This window comes from Vipera ursinii, assembly GCF_947247035.1.
Source record: "Vipera ursinii genome assembly, chromosome: 4".
Classification (NCBI taxonomy): domain Eukaryota; kingdom Metazoa; phylum Chordata; class Lepidosauria; order Squamata; family Viperidae; genus Vipera; species Vipera ursinii.
The window spans coordinates 23,246,511-23,270,262 of record NC_139514.1 but is presented as its reverse complement, the minus strand read 5'-3'; the positions used below and the strand labels follow the sequence as shown (position 1 = coordinate 23,270,262).

The window sequence follows — 23,752 nt, the reverse complement described above, 5'->3', positions numbered from 1 at the left end:
TTTAAAAAATGTGTTTTAGCTGCAATTTACAGAAATAAAGTCTGCCTGTCAAATCATGAAGCATAGTCACTCTCAAGTGAGCTTACACTGAATGAACATGACCAACCTGTTCCTGATGCTGACTCTTGATCCTGTCAAGCTTGACTTGGTGGTTCTCACGCAAACGTTCTAGTTCAGCACTGTACTGTAACTGCAAACGTTCTTCAAGTGCCTGGAGCTCCTCCCGATGCTGCCAAGTGAGTTTCTGCAGAGTTCCCTCGAACTCCTTTTCCATCTCCTCCTTCTCTTTTTGTAGTGTCTCGTATTTCCCTGTATTGAGGGCTGAAATCAGAAGAACCACACGTTAAGGACAGTGGTGGGATTCCTATATGTGAACAACGGGTTCTCTGTGTGGATGCCACTTCTGGAAGTCCATTCTGGGCCTGGGCAACCAAAAATCAGCTACCGGTTCTGCCGAAGTGGTGCGAACCAGCTGAATCCCACCACGGGTTAAAGATCTGCAAAGAAGTCAAGGCTGATTCCTTTTAACAATAAAGATGCAGGTGACTCGATTCAGCAAAATAGCAAAATGTGCTGAAATGGATCTGCTCAGTATAAATTGGTCCTGTCTCAGTGAAAAGCATCCAGTGACATATTTAACTGATGGGCAGGATTTGCTATCTAAATGGCTGTGAAGCTCATTTGTTAATATATTTATAGAGATCAGATTAAGACTGAATTGTAAATCACATCAATCCCTTCAGGTAAAGTTGCTCTTCAGACACTTCTATGTACTGAGCATTGCCAAAACCACCCACCCCCTACCTCTTCCTATGGACAGAATATCTTTAAAATCTTACTTTCACTTTACATACTAAATATCAAACATTTTTTTTCTAATATTGAGTGTCTTTACCAGCAGCAATTCTAGATATTGCTATGATGACAAATTCATTAATGTTGCACTTATTCCTTTTAGTGAGTAGCATAATTTAGAACTATCTAAATTATGTACAAAAATACAAAACTAGAAACAGCAAATGGAAAGTGAGGAAATATCCTAGCCCAAAACATATTTGCTTTAGTTCTATAGATATTCAGCATTCTTTACAATCCCTTTCATATATTCTTGATATTATAGTTTCCAAGAATTGCTGACAGAGTAGTCATTTGTGACAATACAGCCATGGAGCTTAAGGCATCAAGCTAGAACCTGGGAGACTGTTAGTTCTAGTCCTGCCATAGGCACAAAGCCAGCAGGGTGACCTTGGGCCAGTCACTTTCTCTCAGCCCTAGGAAGGACGCAGTGGCAAACACTTCTGAAAAACCTTGCCAAGAAAAGTGCAGGGACGTATCCAGATAGTCTCTGAGAATTGAACATAACTGAATACTGTAGAAGGGGGAAAAAATAGAATTTTGTACCCAACATATGGAAAACATTGGGCTAATACTGACTCATGACTTAGATTCAAGAAAGTTTTTAAGAAGAAACTAAACAGTTGCTTGTCTGAAATGGTATAGGTTCTCTGCTTGAGCAAGGGCTGGACTAGAAGACCTCCAAGGTCCCTTCCAGCTTCTATTCTATTCTATTCTATTCTATTCTATTCTATTCTATTCTATTCTATTCTATTCTATTCTATTCTATTCTATTCTATTCTATTCTATTCTATTCTATTCTATTCTATTCTATTCTATTCTATTCTATTCTATTCTATTCTATTCTATTCTATTCTATTCTAAAATGCTGGCTATACATCACATCAATAAATACATTATAGGCATTCCAAATGCTATAGTTTCGGCATTTATAAGAACCTACAGTTTTCTGGTTAATCTTGATTCAAAGCTCTAAATCCTATAAAAGAAGAAAGGCAAAGGAAATATGCTGGGAAAGCTCAGGTCAGACAAATTAAATTAATATCAAACCAAGATGCAATGGCTATGCCCCACAAAGACATGGCATACATTGGGATTATTGTAAGGATAGAAAATTAAAGACTAAAATCAGAATTGATAAATTAAACGCTTTAGTAAGCAGTGAAAATGTGGGAAATTTACCTTTTCACTTGTTCTGTATTTTTTATTCTTTTTCTTTTCTTTAAATCTGAATGTTTACTTTTCTTGCTCTATAAAATCCTTTACTAATTTTTTTTTAAAAAAAGTGGGGATACAGTAGTAGGAAATTGTTGAGCTATGAAAACAGGCACCCAGCAAGTTAATACAGGTTTTACCTAATGATCATTTTACTTAATGACCAATTTGTTGATCCCAGTTGTGGTTGCTAAATGAGGACCACTTATAGATGCAAACTATGTTTTGGTGCAGAAGAAGTCGGATTGCAATAGTGAAGACCTTTCAAACAGTAGATCGCTTCAGGAAATAATTATTATCATGAAAATTCAATATTGATTGCAGGTCAGTGGAAAGAGTGGATTGGATAGTTTGGATTAAAAAAATGGCAAAAGCAGATAGGCAGATAGAGAAGACATCATCAAGAATCCTGCCCTACGTCTTTTGTGTAAAGCAAGAGAAAAAACTTTCAGAAGTTCTTAGATAAAGCATTTCCTAATCAATATGAGCATTGATTAGGAAAGTACCGTAAACTGAAAAAGCTTCTGGGATGAGAAGCGAAACGTTTTCAAAGAGGAAAAACACCCAAGAAAGTCCAATTGCCTTTTTGAAAAAGCACCTTTGGGACAACCATGATCTGGATAATTGAGAATCTCCATAGACATTGATTAGGAAAAGATAACTCTGGGAAAAACTCATCAGTGGGCTTTTGGCAGCAAGGAGTGGGGAAAAAAATCAAATAAGGCCATTGTGCACCCCATAGTATACATGCAATAGTATTCAATTTCTGACTGCTGTCATCAGCCTTCTTATTAGATCTCACATTATATACTCCATGTAAAAAGTAAAGCTGATTTATTTCTGCCTCTTCTAGCGGTATGGGTTAACTAAAAATGAACGGAGGCTAGCACTTTCCCCTCACAATGTTCTGAAATGCTGCTACTCTCTGGAGCTTGTAAGGGCATGTTTCATAATTAGACAGTTCTCCTGGTTCACCCTGCATCAAAGCTTCTGGATTTGATTGTTCTAAGAAATCCTTTGGGGGTGGGGGGAGGAAATAATGGCTTGATGATTTTTATGTTCAACCATCCAGATGATTTTTCATAAAACTAAGTAATCACTCAAAACATGAAACAAGGAGATAGATGAATAATTTCCATCTTCTATAGAGTGCAAACGAAGACCTTTTTGTTCTGGAACTGATTTTCTTCTTTCAGCAAATCTTTGCTTCTTGTTTCCAAAGTTTCAAGATCAATTCCAGTGCAAATGACTGTGGATGCATTTAAAGTTCTTTCTGATAGATTTGGAAGTGAAATTGGTGGCATGTATTTATGGTATATGTGGCTTCTTTATATGTTGAAATAACCATGCCTTCCCATTAAATCCAGAGTTAGGAAGTTCTGAGTTGTTTTAGGAGGATTAGGTTCAAATCATGGTTTATGATCCTGACTTGTTCATTGCTAACAATGCTAGGGAAGAAAAAGGAGAGCATTTGAGTCTCAAGCTTGCTGCATCTCATTCACAAAATGCTGAACTATAGTTTAATGATATATTTTAATCAGTCCAAGAAATAGTCCAAGATCTCCCAATATACTTTATGATTGAGTTGGAATTTTAACGTAAGACTTTCTAAACTTGATACAACACTATAACCACGGGATCACACAATCTTTCATCTGACAAATTCTGTTTGTTTGCTTGTTTATTTCTTTGCTAGTTTTCTTAATTGCTTTAAATAATTCTGTAATATTATTCAGTGACCTTTTAGTGTTTTTTTAAGCTTGCCATTGTGGCATAAAAGCTGTCAACAATCAAACAAAAACACATTCAAAGTCAGAACTGGGAATCCAGTATAATTGAAACCCATTCAAGCTTTAAATTGAAACTCGCCATTCAAACATCTGTTTAATGAGACTGGCATAGTATAGGTTGCACCAATAGAAGAATACCTGCCAAATCATGCAATGTGTACAGAAATCTAAAACCCAATAAAAATCAGGCTGAAAAATGTAGATTTTGAGGCACTTTTCTATAAAATACAATATTTAAGATTGGAATGAAGCTATATAGAGAGATTATATACACACTAGAAACTTTGTGTTAGTTATCTGCAGAAGCATTTGCAATAGCAAACTCTGTCAGTTTATAAACCATTGCACATAGGCACTTTATTTTCAAGCTGAGACAAAATGTTAAGAGAGCCAGGATGCAATTTTTTCATGACATTTCGGTAATAAAAAGGTTTGATAAAATAGATGCAAGCAGAGCATAAAATGTGGGTTCACAGTATTAGCAATATAACAAAGTTGTGCTCTATATCAAATTTCCAAAGAAAATTTTAATGTGGTAAAGAAAGACATTTCCCTCTTTCCTTCCTTCCTTCCTTCCTTCCTTCCTTCCTTCCTTCCTTCCTTCCTTCCTTCCTTCCTTCCTTCCTTCTGTATACTTCATTTCCTTCCTCTTGATAAGCTATCATGGTCAGTAGCTACTCCTCTGTCAAATCTTAGCATATTTCAAGGCACTCCAATGGATAGCTTCACTTACAGAAAATTTATATTTGAGAATTGGATTCAATAGTAACTGTTGAGATATGTTAGCTAGTCCTTGTAAAACTATTAATAGCTAATTCTTCCAACAACTCCTTAACCAGATCAAAATTTCCATCCATCCACAGGAAGGAGAGGCTGTAGGCTTCAGGAATTCAGTGTATAAAAAGAAAATAATTTGGAAAAATAGCGAGTTGCTAACTGTGCCAGTAAATTTGTTTAGAAGCATTTGGCATTACAAAATTCTGATTCCAGTTAAAAATATATATGGAGAAATGTCTGCAAATAGCTTTTACAGACTTCTGCTACATTATATATCTGATATGCAGATGGTGGCCTTTTAGGGATGGCAGCAAAAGGATTTGAAATACTTGCAGCTTCTGAAACACACGTGTACAAATCACACCTTTTTATGCAACACACGTGTACAAATCACATCTTTTTATGCAACACACGTGTACAAATCACACCTTTTTATGCAATATCCCTTTGCAAAGAAAAAGTAAGCTTTTAAACTTGTTTGAACTTTATGTATATGATCAATATATGTACATGTACATATGTTGGTCAAATGCCACAATAACGCTTTAGCTAACTATTACTCAAAGGATTATGTAACAGGGTGAGTTAAAATTCTCAGCCAAGAACAAGTCTACAACTTCTAAATCACATATCTACACTCATACCAAAACTGCTGCAGGAAACCCCACCTATGACTAGGTACAGCTATTACCATAAGAAAACACAGACTGCATCCTACTAAGAGAGTGCCAAGATATAATTTTGTTTCCTTGGACAATTCATCTGTGACCTAAACTCAACATGTAAGTTCCATGGAAAATAACATTTACTGGTCTGACAGATGGTTGGAAATTAAATCACAGCACTTGACCTCAAATGTTTTCTTAGCATTGAGCTGATGTGATTTCCTCAAGCATCTGACTTACTGGCAAAGATCAATCCAAATGCAGTATTGTTTAATGGGAAGAAAAGTGAAAAGTCGCAAGAGTTAATTATATCACTCATTTCTGTACTAGGTAGAATGGTGCAGTAGTTAAGACTAATATTTTTATGCATTTCTGGGTTACTTGTAACATTGTAAGTTGAATAGTTAGCTAAATGGCAATGGTGCAACCATTTCTTTCATGGATTTTGGCCAGAACAAAGCCTTAGGCTTAACTGATTTATGTATTTTACATTCTGCATCCAAAAGGAGACAAGAACACATGTGCATGCATGATAATATTTTGTTTTAGCATTCAGATCTCCAGATCCTCAGATCTCAATACAGTTAATGAGTTTTCTCATTGACAAATCCTACGGTCATTGAAAAATGTTTTTTTTTTCAGTTTGGGAAATCAATACTTGTTTACTCATGTTTACTTCTTTTACTCAAAATACGTTTGTCAGATATTTATTTCAGTCCTCAGACTGAATGTACAGTATACAACATAGGGTTTCACAGAATTCATATATGTTGGTTCATATCGATTCTCCTCTTTTAATTGTAGAATGGTGATCATGTTGATTGGGTACTTACTGACTATGCAACATAAGGAGTTGATTTTTGTACCAAAAAGGGGCAAAGATACATGAGATAGAATAAAAGAACTAGACAGAGCCTTTAGGCCACTCTCTGTCAAGTGTAGAAACTCCAACTAAAGCATCCCTTTGACTGAACAAAACCAGTGGAGATAAATTCACCAGCAATCTTGATAACTGATCTCATTGCCAAATTGCCCTTACCATATAAGCTTTTTTACAGTCGCTTTTCCCAACATTCTACCAGAAGCTGCCTCCGTGTATCTTATTATTTCATGCCTGTAGTCTGGGATAATATTTTGTTATATTCAGGAGCTGAAAATGGCATACACAGTGCTTCCTCCTCGCAATTTTGTCTTCAATAACTCTGTGAGATAGGTTGGGCTAAGAGAAGGAGACTGGCCCGAAGTCACTCAGGAAGCTTCTTTGACTGAGAATAAATTCAAACCTGTTACCAGACCAGCACCATAACCAATATATTCTGTATCTGATAGTTCTGGTAACTCCCCTTGATTAGGTGTCATCAAGCCATTTTAAATTACAAATGACTCCACAGATAAATTTTCTCCACGATGATTGTATCCATAACCTGGTCCTTCAGGTCTTTCAACGATGCCTTCATTACCATTCCTTCATTACTTGGTCCATCCACTTTACTGCTTTTCTGGTCATTCTCTTCTTCTCTTTTCTTCCAACTTTCCTAGCATTAGAGCCTTTTCCAGAGAACTGGATCTTTTGTAATTGTCCAAAGAGGGATAAATTTGAGCCTGGTCATTTAGTGCTCTCTATGGCCATTTCTCTTGGCAAACATACCCTGCTTCCTTAGTCTCTTTTCACAAGAATAGGTTTCCAGTCTCTTAATGACTGACCTTTTTGGACCTTCTTTGCATTTGTTCCCAATTGTATGAACCCTTTTTAGTTGGTGCACAGGACTTCTATTTGTGCACCATAATTGCAAATCAGGAATATGGGCCACTACAAGAATGAATAGTAATTTCAGCAAATCCTTTACATGTGGATATTTTTGTCCTACGTTTCATATCTCAGTGAAAATTATTAAATACTGGAGCTTGATTTAAAATTATTTTCTGCTTCTAGCCTCACTGTGATGGTTCTCTTTCTCAGAAAATTAAAATAGTGGTGCTATTTCTTTGCTAACACGGGTACTGTTGCTCATAATACTTTGGCTGCTTTCTTATATATAAGCTTGTGAAGCAAACTAAGCAATGCAGATCTATCATCAACCATTTTTACCTCAGAATTCCCTTGAGTCCTAAATATGTTAAATTGAATGATGCTAAAGATGGCAACAGCTCTTCAGATCAGAGTATCTATTGTTGTTGCTGTTTTTTTTAAAAAAAAAAGTGAGGGTGGGGGTGATCATATTAGCCACAGTTCCCACTCCATATTGATTAGTAGTGCAGTTATTGATTGTTGAACTAATTGTGCCTATATGTTACAAAACTGGTGAATATTCTAGTCTGGGATTTTATATTTGTTTATATATTATATTTAAGGGACGCAGTGGGTTAGGACACTGAGCTTGTTGATCAGAAGGTCAGCAGTTTGGTGGGTCAAAGCCTGAGTGCTGCGTAACAGAGTGAGCGCCTGTTACTCATCCCAGCTTCTGCCAACCAAGCAGTTCGAAAGCACATAAAAATGCAAGTAGAAAAATACTGACCACTACGGTGGGAAGGTAACAGCACTCTGTGCGCCTTTGGCATCTAGTCATGCCGGCCACATGACCACGGAGACGTCCTTGGACAAGCGCTGGCTCTTTGGCTTTGAAATGGAGATGAGCACCAGCCCCTAGAGTGGAAACGACTAGCATGCATGTGCGGGGGAACCTTTACCTTTACCTATAGTTGAAAAGCAGGCAATATAGCTTTACAGGTAATCATCTGAAAACATTAGAGATAATGCAAGATAGGTTCTGCTGTTCATGGTTATGAACCTGTCTTTGCAACCACTAAGAATAAATTATTGTTCCCCGACAACCATGAAAATTTGCCTCATGGTTTAAGATGATACCTTAGTTGATATATTCATTTCATTTCATCTCACTTCATCTCATCTCACAGCACAAGAAATAAGAATTCACTTCTTGTTGTTTTTTTTAAAAATGGTAACCAGCAAAGAACATATTTAACACTGCTTGTTTAGCATCTACTTACCAACTTCATCCTTGACATTTGCAAGCTCAGCTGAGATCTCCTTTTCTTTTACAAAGGCACTTTCATTCTGTTTAAAACATTAGAAAATAGGTAATCAGTTTCTTTATTCCCACAAAAATTACTTCCATTAATTTGTCGGCTACATTCAATTGAATAAACTGATTAAGACTCAGAAGTTATATTATATTCCCAAAGTTGCGTCTGCATTTATAGTTTATTACATTTAAGAGCTGAAGATGGCATACCAAGTGCTTCCTCCTCCCTTACCTACAATAGCTCTGTGAGTTGGTTGGGGAATTGTTGAAAACCCTCTACCAGCTTAGCAGTCACAGCCTTGAGTGCTCCTACTACCCTTGGAACCATTTTGACCTTGATTTTCCATGTCCTTTCTAGTTCATCTTTCAGGCCCTGGTATCTCAAGCTTCTCATACTCCTTCCTGATGTTGCATCACCTGGCGTTGCTACATCTATCACCACATCTATTTTCTGATCCTTGTCTACCACCATGATTGACTGGCCATGCTGCCTGTTCTTCTGCATCTGGACGTCCCACAGGATCTTAGTTCTGCTATTCTCCATGATGTTCCATCTGGACATGGGAGATTCTAGTTCATACACTGTACATATATTACTCTACACAATGCCAACTACTTGGTTTGCACCTTTTTATTTTTATTTTTATTTATTTTTTTAATTCCATTTATATCCCGCCCTTCTCCGAAGACTCAGGGCGGCTTACAAGCTTAGCAGTAGCCTTCATTCTATGTATATGCCTGCTTATTAGGGCTTTCACACACACCCCCAAGCGGCATTATTACAAAGTCACCTTATTGCCCCCAACAATCTGGGTCCTCATTTTACCTACCTCGGAAGGATGGAAGGCTGAGTCAACCTTGAGCCTGGTGGGATGCGAACCTGCACTAATTGCAGGCAGCTGGTGTTACTTAAGGAGGCATTAGCCCACTGCTCCACCAAGGCTTTAATGTATGCAGTTCCTGTCTGCATTTTACATTCTACCAGAGACAGTGTTGGACTCTCTCTGAAGCCTCTCTGCATAATCTGCACCTTAAGTCCTGTCCAGTGTGGTAGACCCCTGCTTTTATAGAGTTGGTGCTTAGTGGTTGTTCATGTGCTGTTATGATCAATGCCTCAGGCCAGTGATAATTAATTCAACTCTTTCCAGCCACTGTCAGGATTTTTCAATATCAGCCACCTCAGCTATCTGTTGATAGTATATCCAATACAGGGGGTCTTGTTTTGCCATGGCATTTCTGTTTGATCTTCTTCCCACATCTGTTGCTACCTGAGGCATTCTCGTGGTAGCTTATTCTTGGATGTCGTCTTATTGATGTACCCCTGGATGCTCTAGATTTTGTCCAGAACAGTGGCTCTGATGCACACCAGACCCTAGCTGCTCTCTTTTTGATTGGTGTACAGTTTCTGATGTTGGACTTGGGCTGGAAATGTCTGTACATTGTGAAGAGCTTCTGGATCTTCACACTGGCAGCTTCCATGTCCTTCTTTGGCCAGCTCACTGTATCAGCAGGGTTTCTGATGATTGTCAGGAATATATGTTGATGGTGTGGATCCTTTCCCTTGAGGTGGCTCTTCAAGGCCACCTTTGGTGGTACTTGGATGTTGGTGCCTACTTGCCTCCTCATGTGACTGTGTAATACCAAAGTACTTGTAACTGGTCAATATGTCTGCTCCCACTGGTGGTTCCACCCCTTCAATTTTAATTACTTTCCCTCTCTTGGTTGCCATCCACTCCAAATATCATCACAATGCCCTTACTATAGATCTGTGTCAGATGTATCAGCAATTTGAAGTTTTGTTCACTCTTAGCATACAACTTAATGTCTTCCGTGTAGAGAAGGTGACTGATGGCAGATCCAGTCATTGTGATTGTGGTTCAAGTCTATGCAGGAGAGCAATGGAGATAATGAAACACTTGATATATGTCACATTTTATATGCCACTTGTGTGAGCTGTCTTGAGTTGATTTCCAATATTGTCTTCTACAGTCCTATTGATTTCTTGAAGAAGGTCCTTAATATCCTATTAATTCTATATAGTGCCAGGCATTCACAGATTCATGTGCATGGCATTGAATCATTGGCTTTCCTATAGTCAATCTTGGCTGGACTGAGATTGATCTGCCTAGACCTTTAGTCTTAAGTGACTGCTCTAGTGTTTTGAGTCTCTAGTGTTTTTGTGTGTGTGTGTGTGTGTGTGTGTGTGTGTGTGTGTGTGTGTGTGTGTGTAATGTAATTGCTTTAGGAAAAAAGAAAACATTTAGAGGTGGGCGAAGTTTGAGGCTTATTAAATTAGCTGTATCCATTTTAGATGTTCCAAAGTTCACATAATAAGATTTGTTTTCTAAACAAACACTACAAAGATCCAAATGGCACAAATACTCCATCCCTCCCCAATTGGATACCCTATAGTTGTCCTTGACTGCAACTTCATCTTCCTTGGCAGCATTACTAAGCAGTAAAAACAACAGTACTATGAAAATATTAAACTAACCAAGTTATTTTCATAATTTTGTGGATCAAAATTTAGCAAAATCAATGTATTAAGCTTTTGTTGTTTTTGCTGCGGAAGGTGAATACAACTCTGATACAAATAAAAGAAAACAAAGGGTACTTTAGTTCTGTCTCCTCCACCCTGTTGCATTCCAGATCTTTTGGACTACATCTACCATAATTCTCAATCACTACTCATGACCACTTTTTTAAATAGAATTTTAGCCTAACACAGAGACAAAGGTTGAAGTGTATTAGCTCAGCCAAAAGATTATCTTAGTTCATCCTATGAGTCACATGGTCAAGCTACATATTGCTTACCTAGGATTTCTGGTTCAATGATATTATCCTGTATTAGAGCCAAAGACTCTTAGACTATTTTAGCATTCCTTATAATATTAGCTTCTTTCACACAAAGCAAATTATGAATTATGCTTAACTGTGCAAGTCAGGAGCTACTATAGCTACTATTGTTGAATAGAGTTCTGAAAAAAATTGTTTGAACTCAAACTCTCTAATTATATCAGGACTGCATCAACATCTCTGATTTTCCTTTTTTTAAAAATATATTCCTCCTTTCCAACTTACAACAATGTGGTGATTCTGCCAAATTTTAGGCCACATTCAAATTGGTTGCAAGTGCCCTAGATATTTTAGCAATAACATTTTAAAGGGGAGGAGAGCTATGTCTGTGAAAAAGAGAGAAGCAGAGAGAAACAATGTCTTTATTTCCATTTGGATTTCACAGAAATGAATAGCTCAAGTAGACTGACTGCTAAATTAAAACACTGGTCCATTATGAAGGCAAATAAAAGTATGCATAATGTAACAAAATACTAGGGAAACATTTTCCTCCCTAGATCCATTCAATTATGTTAAATGGTGGAAAATTCCAAACTATATAAAATGTTGAATTAAATGTTGGAAAACATTATCAAAATATTTGACACTTTAATTCTGTATGGGTATTTTAAATACCCTTCACAGTCATCGGTAGGCCTGTTTTTATTTTTTATTTGCCACAACTCATGTTCTCCCATTTTCATAATGCGTTTTGTCAAATCACATTTGATGATGAATGAGATGAGAAATCTGACCTTGACCCTTTTTTCCCCTGACAAAGTAGATAGGTATGTATTCCAAGCATGCTTAGGATATGTTGGAATAAAAATCTTCACAAATGGCATATTTCATTATCTTGTAAGCATGGACTGCAAAGGTAGCGGGTGACATAATAAAATATTATGCTGATATGAAATAAAACAAACTGTATCTCAGCTTCATTCACAAAAGCATCCCAGTAAACGACATCAGCTCCTTGGATATTTATTTGATTGCTAATTGAAAATAGAGAAAGGATGTTTACTCCTGTTAATCTAATCCTGACAGATGATACAAAATTTGCAAAGGTCTGAAATAGTTAAAGCAATTATGTTAAAGTCCCATCCCCCCCCATAAAACCTAACCTCCATTTACATTTTATTAATACTATGGGAAATATTTTTGTTCTAAGACTTGGAACTCCAAGTCTCTTGCATCTATGGATTTATTATGATTGTCTGCTCTCAGACGTTTGATGCAAATGAATTAGTTTTAAAATATTCATTTTTAACACTCAAGGTCAGGCTGATAAAAGCATGACAAAATGAAGCTTATCTTGCAACTTTCATGTATCAATCTGTCAAAACAAAAGAGGGTTATATTTTTCAGCAAAACACCCATTGTCTGTGTCCCTTCCTATAGCGCTACCTCTAAAGAACATCAGCATCTTGTAACTACTGAGTTACAAGAACCCAGTAGTTAGGTACCAGCAATAAGTGAAATGCATAGCTGCTCAGCTTTGGGGGAGATTTGATAACTGGCTTTGACATGATACTAATGTTAGCCCTGTATTCAATCAGATTTCTGGTTTTGCTGATGGACTTTGTTTGAAATTTCAAGTCGTAGTGCCTAATTTAAAGCCTTCATAAAAAGATCAGACAAATCATGGAAGAGATGCCCATTGATATCACCAAGAATAGTGGTACTATGTCTGAGACAAGCTACTGAAGCTGAAAGTCTTTGTTATGATTCATTTGTCCACTTGGTTGCATCTGATTGGACACATCCAAAACAGACAGCTATCTGGAACAAACATATTTCCTATTCATAAAAATCTTAATAACAATGAATTCAGTTTACTAATGCAAAAGGCCCCTCAATGTATCTCTGGAATCTTCCAAAAAAATTCAAACCACATTAGAAGCCCTTAAGATGGTAGATACTAAGGTAAAGCTTTCTTAGAAGTGGCTTCCAATTTTGGCCCTCATTCTGCAAATAGGTACCTAGCACTTCATAATTATCATTTAAATAATATCAGTGACAACAACTCTGAAGTTATATTTGTTCTATAAAGTTCTTTGTTATCGAGTTCTATTTTTGTACCTGTAGCTGTTTCTGTTTGTTGTAGTATCTTGTAAGATGCCTTGTGAGATTGTGTGCTCTATATAGTGAATGGGATTGTTTTATGTAAATGAATTTATTTAAATTAGACTTTTATTCATCTCAATACAGCTGGACACACCCTAAACTCTGGTGTCCCGTGTTTAAATGAGAAGTGTACCTCCTGCAATTTTAAATTCTCTACATTTATCAATATTAATTTGGAGGCATTTAGCTGTACTTCACAACAATTATTCCTCCTCTCACCACAACATCCCTATTGTCATTAACATAGAGATGTAAGAGCTGATGGGTTCTCCCACGGAGTACATGGCTGAACTCAGTTCTTCCTAACGCAAATGCAACCTTCTTTGTTATGGCACCAAGATTGTTTTTCTATCTTTCTCACTATCTTGGAGAAAGCCTAGTCACATTTGGTGGGTGTGGACATGGTGCTTAGTCACTGTTGCTTTTACTCCAAATGTAAGAGTTTAGCTTGGGAGTGGAAGACATATCTGTTCTTAATCTTCTTTCAATAGATTTTTCATCTGTCTTTTCTGGGAAACAACAGTTTTTAATGTTATTGATTTTTAAAATTATTTGCCATTTACCTTTCCAATAAAGTATTTGAAATACTGTCACTTCCACAGAAGGAAGACAGGCACCTCCCTTCTCATAATACCTTCATTTAACTTTACAAGCCCAGATTATCACCAGACTTTTTCTTAAAGTCCACAGTTTGATGCATTCTGCATTAAATCACACATTTTCTTAACATAAATAGCAATATATCTCAAGCTATACTTTAATATCAAGATCACCAAGAAGATGCTCCAGTTTGTACTCTAATAAGTATTAAGATTATTTCAATTGGTAATATAATTTATAGAATGTTTCTGCCAAGATATTTTACGGTAAGCAAATTAAAAGTTGTTGCCTAAGTTCCAGAGGCAAATAATCACACATTGTGCATTAGGAACAAACTATTTTTTTTGTCAATACCTTATTTTACAGCTACCAGCGAATACTGTTACAAACTCTGAACTGACATTTAAAATACATTTCGCTATGACATGCAAAATGCCATCCCACCCATATTCCTTTCATCCAATAATAATGCAGCTCCAGAATCTTTGTTAAAAATTAGGTGACGAACAAATACAATGGGAAAACAGCGATGACCAAGGAGAAAGGATAAATTTCTCATGCAAGTCAAATAAAGAGAGACAGACAGAGAAGTAAAGGACACAGACACCTACATGTGGAGCAACACGGCAGCATCATCTTTAAATCTGCATTCCACAGGTAGCCTCCACTGATGCAAATTAAAACAACAAATCAAGTCAGTTCTCTGTTCATTGTGTCACCAGTTTGCTATGACTCTACCCCCCCCCCAAAAAAAATCCACAACCAGAAAATTTCAGACTGCAGAGTACAACTGATGCAGGCAAGACACTGCAGTGTGAGGGTGAAGCGGACGGTTTTGTGTGCTTCGTAGCAAATGAGAAGTCAGCACATGAAGGCAGGGATTAACACCCCCCCCACTCCCGATCCTTCCCACTGCCTCCACCTCCCTTCTAGACAATCAGAGCTCACAACGCAACCTTACCTACCGTAGCTAGAGGAAGAATCAGAGATAACAGGCTAGCAGTCTGTTGTTTGAATTAAGTCAGGAAAAGAAGATGGAAAAGATGGAAAGTACCGTTTTGTCCAGGCATTGGAGGCAGTAATAAAGCTTGCAGCAGCACTGGCCCATTCTGGCAGGCTGGCTGAAAAAACAACCAGCTTCATTCAGACTGTTTAATTCCTAAACCCCAGGAATGTGTTTGTTTGTTTGTTTAAAAAAAACCCGGAAAGGAAAAGATGGACTGCTGGTCACTGACACCAAGTGGTTTCTGTGATTCCTCTGTAGCTACCGGGTTCTCTGCTCATTTAACTTCAGGCACGCTGGAGGATGAAAAGGAGGTGGGGCAAAGCAAAGCTGTTCTAGATTCTGTCAGAGGAGAGGCAGAGCGGAGGAGGGACAATGTGCTACTGGATGCCTTCCCACAGAACAAGGCGGATCAATAGAAAGAAACCAACATAATATATGAGCAGTCATTCTCTGAAAGCACCCAGAGGCTCCTCCCTGAAAAGCCAAATAGTCAACACAGTATGCCCAACCCAGCATCTTTGCCATCACTGTGCAACTCATCGTATCCCCAGTTGCCTGCAAAGGTAGAATATAGATAGCTGTGTAAATGGATGTGGATGCAACACAAAATATTAAAAGAGGATATATAAGCAGCGGAGAAAGCATGCACAGACAGCAGATTGTGTAAGTTGTAAGAGTGCATGTATTTCAAGCAACAGAATTCACAAGCTGAACTTGCCATTAACCGAACAGAATAACAAGAGTTGGAAGGGACCTTGGAGGTCTTGTAGTCCAACCCTCTGCTCAAGCAGGAAACCCTATATCATTTCAGACAAACTTCTGGGGGAGATCCCTGATAGAGCCCCTTGAAATCTAATGCCAAAAGGGACACTACAGAGTAAAACAAAATAGTAATCACTTGTATAAAGTGGCTTCAGATAGATTAATTTTCTGAACCATTCAAGAATTTCAAACATGTTAATTATCTTTCTACCATGACCAAACAAATGCATGTTTCTTCATTAGAAACATCTTGCATTATTCTCAAGTGAAACTAGTTACATATTCTATGGCAGGGGTGTCAAACTGCCGGCCAACGGGCCGGTTACATCATACGGAGGCCTCGCCCACCCCCAGCTCTGGCAATGCAAAGAAAGTCGTGATACATCGCAACACGTCATGTGATGCTGCGAGTTTGACACCCGTGTTCTATGGTTACTACAGTTGATAGGCAAGAAGAGATTTCTCATTAGCAAGTGACATAGGGCAATGACAGTGGTGCTGAGAGAGTGAGCATGCATTCTCATGTCTACATAAATCCATTTTTTGTGTTTTAACTGTACGTTCTCCAAGTCATGTCTCACTGGCATAACTATTCTCTTTAATTTGATTTTAATTTTAATCTGCATATTCAACACAATAATTGTCAGTTCCAGTGTTTTTTGGAAATGCTTTAAATGAGTCAACTGTAATTCCCCATCTTTTGTTTTCTATTTTATAATCTATTTCAGACATGTCAAACACAAGGCCTGGGGGCCGGATCTGGCCCGCGAAGTGGTTTCATGCGGCCCGCGAAGCCATCCTGGAAACAGTGAGGGAACGGCCCCCACTGCCTTGGCCCTGGCCCAGAGACCCTCCTTCTGCCAGAGACCCTCAGATCTGTCCGACTCCTGCCCAGGCCCCCATAGGCACCCTTGATGCCAACGATGTAGAGCTGGCCATGCCCACCCAGTAGGCCATACGCACTCTAGCCATGCCCACCCAGTAGGCCACGCCCACCCAGGCCATACCCACCCGGCCCCCTGAGGGCAACCGCAATGCTGATTCGGCCCTCAATGAAATTGAGTTTGACAACCCTGAGATTCAAATAGTAATCATTGGTCAATGGCCAATCATTTCAATAGGACTGCTATTTCTGGAAAATTGTTTTTAGTTACCTTACTCCCTCATTATCTATATCAGTTTTCTCAGCCTTATCAACTTTAAGATGCATGGACTTCAACTCCCAGAATTCTCTAACCAGTGGGTTGGCTGAGCAATTCCAGAAGCTAAAGTCCACAGTTGCCAAAGTTGGGATATGCTTCAGTTTTGGTGGCAAAAAGGATTACCACTTTGACAAAATAGAAGGACTCAGTGGCTCCATAGGGTATGGCATTGTTATAAGCATGTCTTCTTGGCAGATTTTACCTTACTGGTAAAATCAAAAGTGTGAAACTAAAAGCAATCTACAATGGAGATGGCAGCAAGTGAAGCTCTGCAAGCATGAGGAAAGCCAACCTTAGGAGAAGGAACTCTAAAATATAAAGAGAAGAAGGCAGTGATCATACAAAAGCTATGTATGCAAATCAGTAATAATTAATTAATTAAGAAGTCCAATCAAAGTCCAAACAAAGGAATGGAGTGGCAGCTGTTGCATGAATAAATAATGAATGTATCTATTGACATTCGTAGTTATCCAGGGAAAATCAGTGTTATACAAATGTTTGTAACATGCATATAACATGGAGGAAGAATTCAACGACACATTGTAAGATATCCTAGAAGCAAAATCAAAAAAGGATGTAATAGTACTAACAGCTGACTGAAATGTTAGAAAAATTAGAGAATCTCATTCATAAAATTGGACTCAGTAAATACAATAATATAAAAGAGAAAATAATTCAATTTTGTAAAGAGAAATATTTATTGCCGAGCAAGATATAGATTCTACAGTATACAAGGGCATCAGTGGGTGGATACTATTTGAATCAAATAGATTGTAAAATAGGAAACAGAAGATGTGGAATTACAGGCAAGTCATTTAAGGCATTTCCAAATAAAGACTTTGAAATTGACAATGAATTATTGTGTCAAATATGTGAATTAAAATTAAAATCAAATTAAAGAGAAAGTTATGCCAGTGAGATATGACTTGGAGAACCTACAGTCAAAACATAAGAGTCACATAAAGGATTAGGAAGTAAAATATAGTGAAAGATCTTGAGGAAGTAGGAAGAATTGAGAGAAATCCTAAAAACTGAAGCAGGAAAAAAAATCTCAAATTTTCTAAAGGAATAGTTTAAGTGGCCTACAGCACAAACTATTATGATACCCAAGGATAGTTAAAAAGAAAGATGCATGGTGGCTTTCAATATTAAGCAAGAAAGAATAAAAATAAAAAAGATATCTCAATCAGAATGTTATGAAATAGAGAAAATTAACAAAGCAAAGAAAAGGAGATGTCTTTTTAAGATAATCAGAGACATCACAGGGAAATTTGCAGGCAGTATTTGTAGATCAAGAAATATGGAACAAGACAATTTTACCTAACAATTGATTGTGTGTATACTTATACTAATGAAAGGAAATGCATAAAAATATCCAGGAGAATGAATTATTCTATAAATTTCTCATGCAAGCAAAATGTCTACAGAGATTCTCAAGCAGATCTTTGACTATGTAAATCATTCCAAAATATGGACTTTATTAAGGATACAGATTATCCTTTTGAATACAAAGCTACCATAAAAGCTATATTAGAAGAAATAGAGTAGTTCAGTATATGGAAAGGAATGACATAAAGAATCACAAAGTCCCATATTTATTTAGCTTATATAGTACTTATTTTATTATAATGGCAAGATTCAATGACAGCTGCAATCAAAATTGGAGGCTGAAAGATTAATGATTGAGAGGCAAAGAAGTCTGACAGATGAAAATCAGGAAGATATAGAAGAGATGATCATTATGAAAGTAAAAATTTGAAATCCAGATCAATATTAAATTTAGTGAACTTCCAGTAGAAGACAAAGAAAGATGGCAGATAGTTCTGCTTTCTTGGCCTTAAGAATATGTTCTCAAACTCTGACTTTATTATAATTTTACTGACACCTCTGTGCTTCTCTTAAAATAGAAGTAGTACAATAGATCAATAATTAGAATTACAATGCTATTTATGATATATCATCATTCCCAAGGGATGTTCCATCCCAAATTATTAAGGATGTTGGTAGGCTATGAAGTGATGGCAAAGCATACTTATTACCTGTCAATTATTCCTTACTTATGTAAGAACAAGGAAGTCCTTTGGGTCTTATCCAAAGAAAAGATAGCTGAATGTTGATCTCTCAGCTTTGGTAATTTCCCCTCTCCATCCCTTTGAATACATACTTTCACTATGAGAAGGGTGGATTAATGATATCATCATCATCTTCCTCATCATCACCATCACCATTATCTTCCTCATCACCATCATGGTGTCTGAAAATGAACTATAAAAATAATACTATAACAGATTCACCCATGCCCAATCTGAACTTCAATTAGAGTGGGTAAAAAAAGTAAAGAAATGAGCAAATAATTGCAGAAACAACTCTCTTGCTTTCTATTCCCAGATTTACACTGCCATAACAAGGTTATTGAATGCAATAGGGACAGTTTAAGAGCACAAATCCAGTCAGTAAACTATGTGGTAAAGAGGAGTATTACCAAAATGGTGAAGTACCCAAATAATTGAAAAAAAATAGAACTTAAGCATTCCGGGTTGAGGAAAATGGCAGACTGATGCATAAAGAGCAGACACAATGCTGAAGCAGAGAAATGTGACAAGAAGTCTTGCCCAGACCATTAGAGTTTCTCCAGACAAGGAGAAGTTGAAGAGTTTTCCCATGCTTGCTTTGGAAGGCAGTTCCTCATGAGCAAACCTGTAGGCATGAGTAAAAGCACTAGTATCTATTTAATCTTTCTAGAAGAAAGAATAAGCTCACAGCTTCAGGGCCTGTAAAGTATACTGAGTCTGTCCAAACTCTGCACATTTGGATTATAACTATTTAAAAGCTATAGAGATCTTCAGAGCAGCAGAGTAACTAGACCTCCTGGTGAGTGTCCCTATGACCCAGGATATGAATAAAGAGAAATGGAAAGAAATAGATACAAGGGTTCAATAATAATAATCTACAGCAAAAAAATCTTGCTAAAAGTTTGGACTATGAAAGTTTAAAATGGATGAAAGGTTTAGCCAAATTTGGATTTTATTTATTTTAATGCACTTTCAAATTAAATGAAATAAATGAATAGCATGTATTTCTGTGGGGAAAAAAGACACTTTGGGTTTTCCAAGAGAAATGATTTGTGGATTTTTCTACACAAAAAGAAAGGGATTTTCATTAAAGTGCATAGATTGAATGGGACTAAAAAGTTCAGAAAAAAGTAAAAAAGAAAGGAAAGACTCAATTTTGGCTATTTTCCTTTTTGGACAAGAGAATGGGGGAAAGGTAGAGGGGGAGGGAGAGGGAGGGGGGGAAGGGAGAGAAGAGGCTATTATCATGAAAGCAGCAAAAGAAAGGAGGAAAGATTACTAACACAGCAAATATCAGGAAAAGTGATTATACGAAAGATGTTACAAATGATGCTTGAGTATTTTATATTATTAAGTCAGAGATAATTTCACTGACTGAATTTGTTAAGGAAGCCCTGGCTGAAAGATTTGCAAATATGGAGGAGAAAAATGAATAAATATTGGAAGAATCTGCAATACGAGTGATTAGAAAATTTAAACAAATCAAGGAGAAATGGAGATACCAGAAAATAAGAGGGAAATAACAACTAGAGAAATAAATGAAGACCTGGATGTGGCATTATGGGAACCAAGTGAGGAAGAAATTAGTTTTTTGAGACCGAGATTAATTTTGGAGCCACGTGAGGGAGGCATTAAGGAGAAGCTCTAGCAGAAACTAGGAAATGGGAGAGGAAAACATGGGCTCAGAAGCAGGCAGGATGCACAGGACCAATGCAAAATATGAAAAGGTAAACAAAAATGTTTCAAGAGATATACCTGTGCGCTTCGTCAGGAAAATGACAAAAGAGCAAGTTAGTTAACAATTCTTCCACACCCAGGTAATTCTGCCCAAAGAAAGTTTTCCTATAAGGGAAAAAATATAAAATGGAATTCTTTAACCAGGTAAAAAGTAATAAGGACTTTCACAAAAGACTAAAAAACTTGTATGGACTTTTGGATAAAAATGGTTTAAAATGTCGGGTGATTTTTTATTTAGTTAATTAAAAAGGGTTGAATGTGGGGAGAAGGGGAACATGTATCAAATTTTAAAGGGGGGAAGAGAAAAAAAATAAGCTTGTTTGTAACTGCTGTAAAGAAAGATTAGAATTTGCTTCTTTTTTCTAATATCTTTTTCTTTTTTCTTTTCTGAACTTTTTTCATCTTTTTTCTTCACTTCTTTTACTGTTACTTTTTTTTAAAATCCCTTTTACAGTATATCCCGCCCTTCTCCGAAGACTCAGGGCGGCTTACAATCTAAGCACAAATCAAATGTGCTTAGCAATAGCCTTCATTCGATGTATATGCCTGCTTATTAGGGCTTTCAGCCCCCCCGCCCCAAGCGGCATTATTACAAAGTCAGCTTATTGCCCCCAACAATCTGGGTCCTCATTTTACCTACCTCGGAAGGATGGAAGGCTGAGTCAACCTTGAGCCTGGTGGGATGCGAACCTGCACTAATTGCAGGCAGCTGGTGTTACTTAAGAGGGCATTTTATCCATATAAAAGAATCAATAAGAAATATTAAAAAAGAAAAGAAAAATGCAGTTTCTTATGTGGTAGAGGAGATCTGTGCAATTTATTATTTTCATCCTAGAAAAGAACCAAGTTTCATAGGAGGAGGGCAGCAAGAAAAAAAATCTTCATAGGAACGAGCGAACTACCTCGTATTATTCACTCCCATGAATCCCTTCTCAATTATCCTCCCCACTGTAATTTTTTAAAATTTTCATTTTCTTTTTAAGTTATAAAATTTGACATGTTTTATTTTTTATAACTATGTTAACTACATAACTGAGACCATTATAGCTTACAACAAGGTTGCGAAACCCATTGTTATGTCACCATAATTAAAGCTGCAGTTTAAAATATTGACTTTGCCGTCATATCATCTGCCATTACCATGCAAATGTTCAGGACTGTATTTTAATGGTATCATTTTTTTTCATAGACTCCCTGTAGTTTTTCACAAGTATGATGAACCCAAGTCCTTTTATAGCCCCGCTTATTACTCTTCATAATATCGAATTGGCTATACCTCTTTTTCACTGTATTCCCTCATGCTATTAATGAACATATTGACTTGGTCCTTCTCCTATACTGCTTTTCCATTAGCTTCAACTTATCTTTCTTACTTAAGATTGCTTTCTGCATAATTCTGATTTCCACAGCTCATATTTTGTTTTAATATTGTTCGTCACCCGGTCACCTGTTGAGATGGGCAGCCATAGAAGTTGATTAAATAAACGAACAAATAAATAAAACAAATACAGTAAAGCAGAACCAACCTCTGGAAGCCATTCTCTCTGTTCTTTCTTCTTTTGATCAGACTTCATAATAACTGAATATTATTACTGGAGGTATGTAACATAAATCATCAATACCCTTGAAACTTAAAATATCACAATTTGTCTAATCATATTCCATTGCAGCATGGATGGTGTAATGAATTCCTGAGGCAACAGGATAGAAAGTTGGCATTCTTAAATGTACCAACCAAGAAACCTACTCCATTTCCTGCTGGATAGCTTCTGTTGCTGTTTTTATCTTTAGCCGATGTGTTTCCCTTAATCTTGATATGTATGACAGACAGAACTCTGCAAACCTTTACTGCCATTCCGAAAATTAAAGAGTCAAAATATAAATGATGCGAATAAGCTCTATAGTACCATTCTCTGAGGTATAGTGTACAAGCACATGGTTACATGAGTCAGTTCTCCTTGCCCTTAGGGAATTAATTTTTATATTCATGCTTCCTGTTGCATCATACAATCTATCTAACATTTGTTGCAAATCATTGGATTCTCAGTCTTCAGCATGGCATGAAACATAGTTCACATGAACTTTAACATCACGATTATATCTTTTAATATCACCTCTAGAATCACCACAAGTATCCCTTATACATTTAGCCATGAATAAGTTGATCAACCAAAAGGGGTATGTGGTTTGTGTTTTTCTAAATTATTTGTTGCAGACTCCATTGATTCTCATAACTTAACCCACCACATGCAAATTATTCCATAATTCAGACCTGCTTTACTTATTATATTCTTTCTTTAAATAGCAAATATGCAGGAAGCCTTGTTTCTCATAGTGATTGTTTTCTTAAAGAATCTATTGAAAAATCAAAATCTGGTCTGCATCCTCCATGTCTGGCTTATCAGCATATTGAACTTCCCAGATTTTGTTTACTGTCATCTCTTGTGACAATCAAGGATTGTTGATATGGCCAATTGTAATTAAGAAAGAATGTGTTATCTTTACTCATAGTTGGCTTAGTGTAGACATGACCCTTAACCCACAAGGAGAATTTTATATCAAAGAGTGAAGAAGAATGAGTGTCTATTCTCAAAGCTGGATACTGATAAGAAAGTTGTAGTTTACAGAGCCTTATTTGTACCAATAATCATTTTCTCTTCAGTCTTTTGAGTAACTTTCCTCAGTCTGGTGTGCTTCTGTGGTTCTTGACCCCAACTACAGTGATTGCCAGCCTTGTAACTTTCCTCAGTCTGGTGTGCTTCTGTGGTTCTTGACCCCAACTACAGTGATTGCCAGCCATTGTGGCCAAAGGCTATGCTGGTTTAGGAGGACAAGATTTGTTTAAAACACCTCAGTCATGGAATGGGTCATCTCACCATGGCCAAACTCGCCAAGGCCAACTTGCCATGAGACAACGCACCATGTGACAGTTTTAACAAATATAAAAGTTAAATTAATTTTGATAGAACTGTGGTCAATAATAATAAAAAAAACATTCAATGCATAAATATAAAAATTACAATAATTTTGACAAAAACATGATCATCAATGATAAAAGTAACTGA

General features: G+C 36.9%; 1 protein-coding gene across 1 annotated transcript in view; it reads right to left on the bottom strand.

Moving 5' to 3' along the window:
• Positions 1 to 23,752, bottom strand: part of MTUS2 (microtubule associated scaffold protein 2) — a gene marked incomplete at its 5' end in the record, with an annotated part of 203,925 nt that overhangs the window by 10,368 nt on the left and 169,805 nt on the right. The window contains 2 exons of the mRNA XM_083362432.1: positions 107 to 321; positions 8,312 to 8,378. Of these exons, the coding sequence (XP_083218558.1) occupies positions 107 to 321; positions 8,312 to 8,378 (282 nt within the window). The remainder of the gene's footprint in view (positions 1 to 106; positions 322 to 8,311; positions 8,379 to 23,752) is intronic.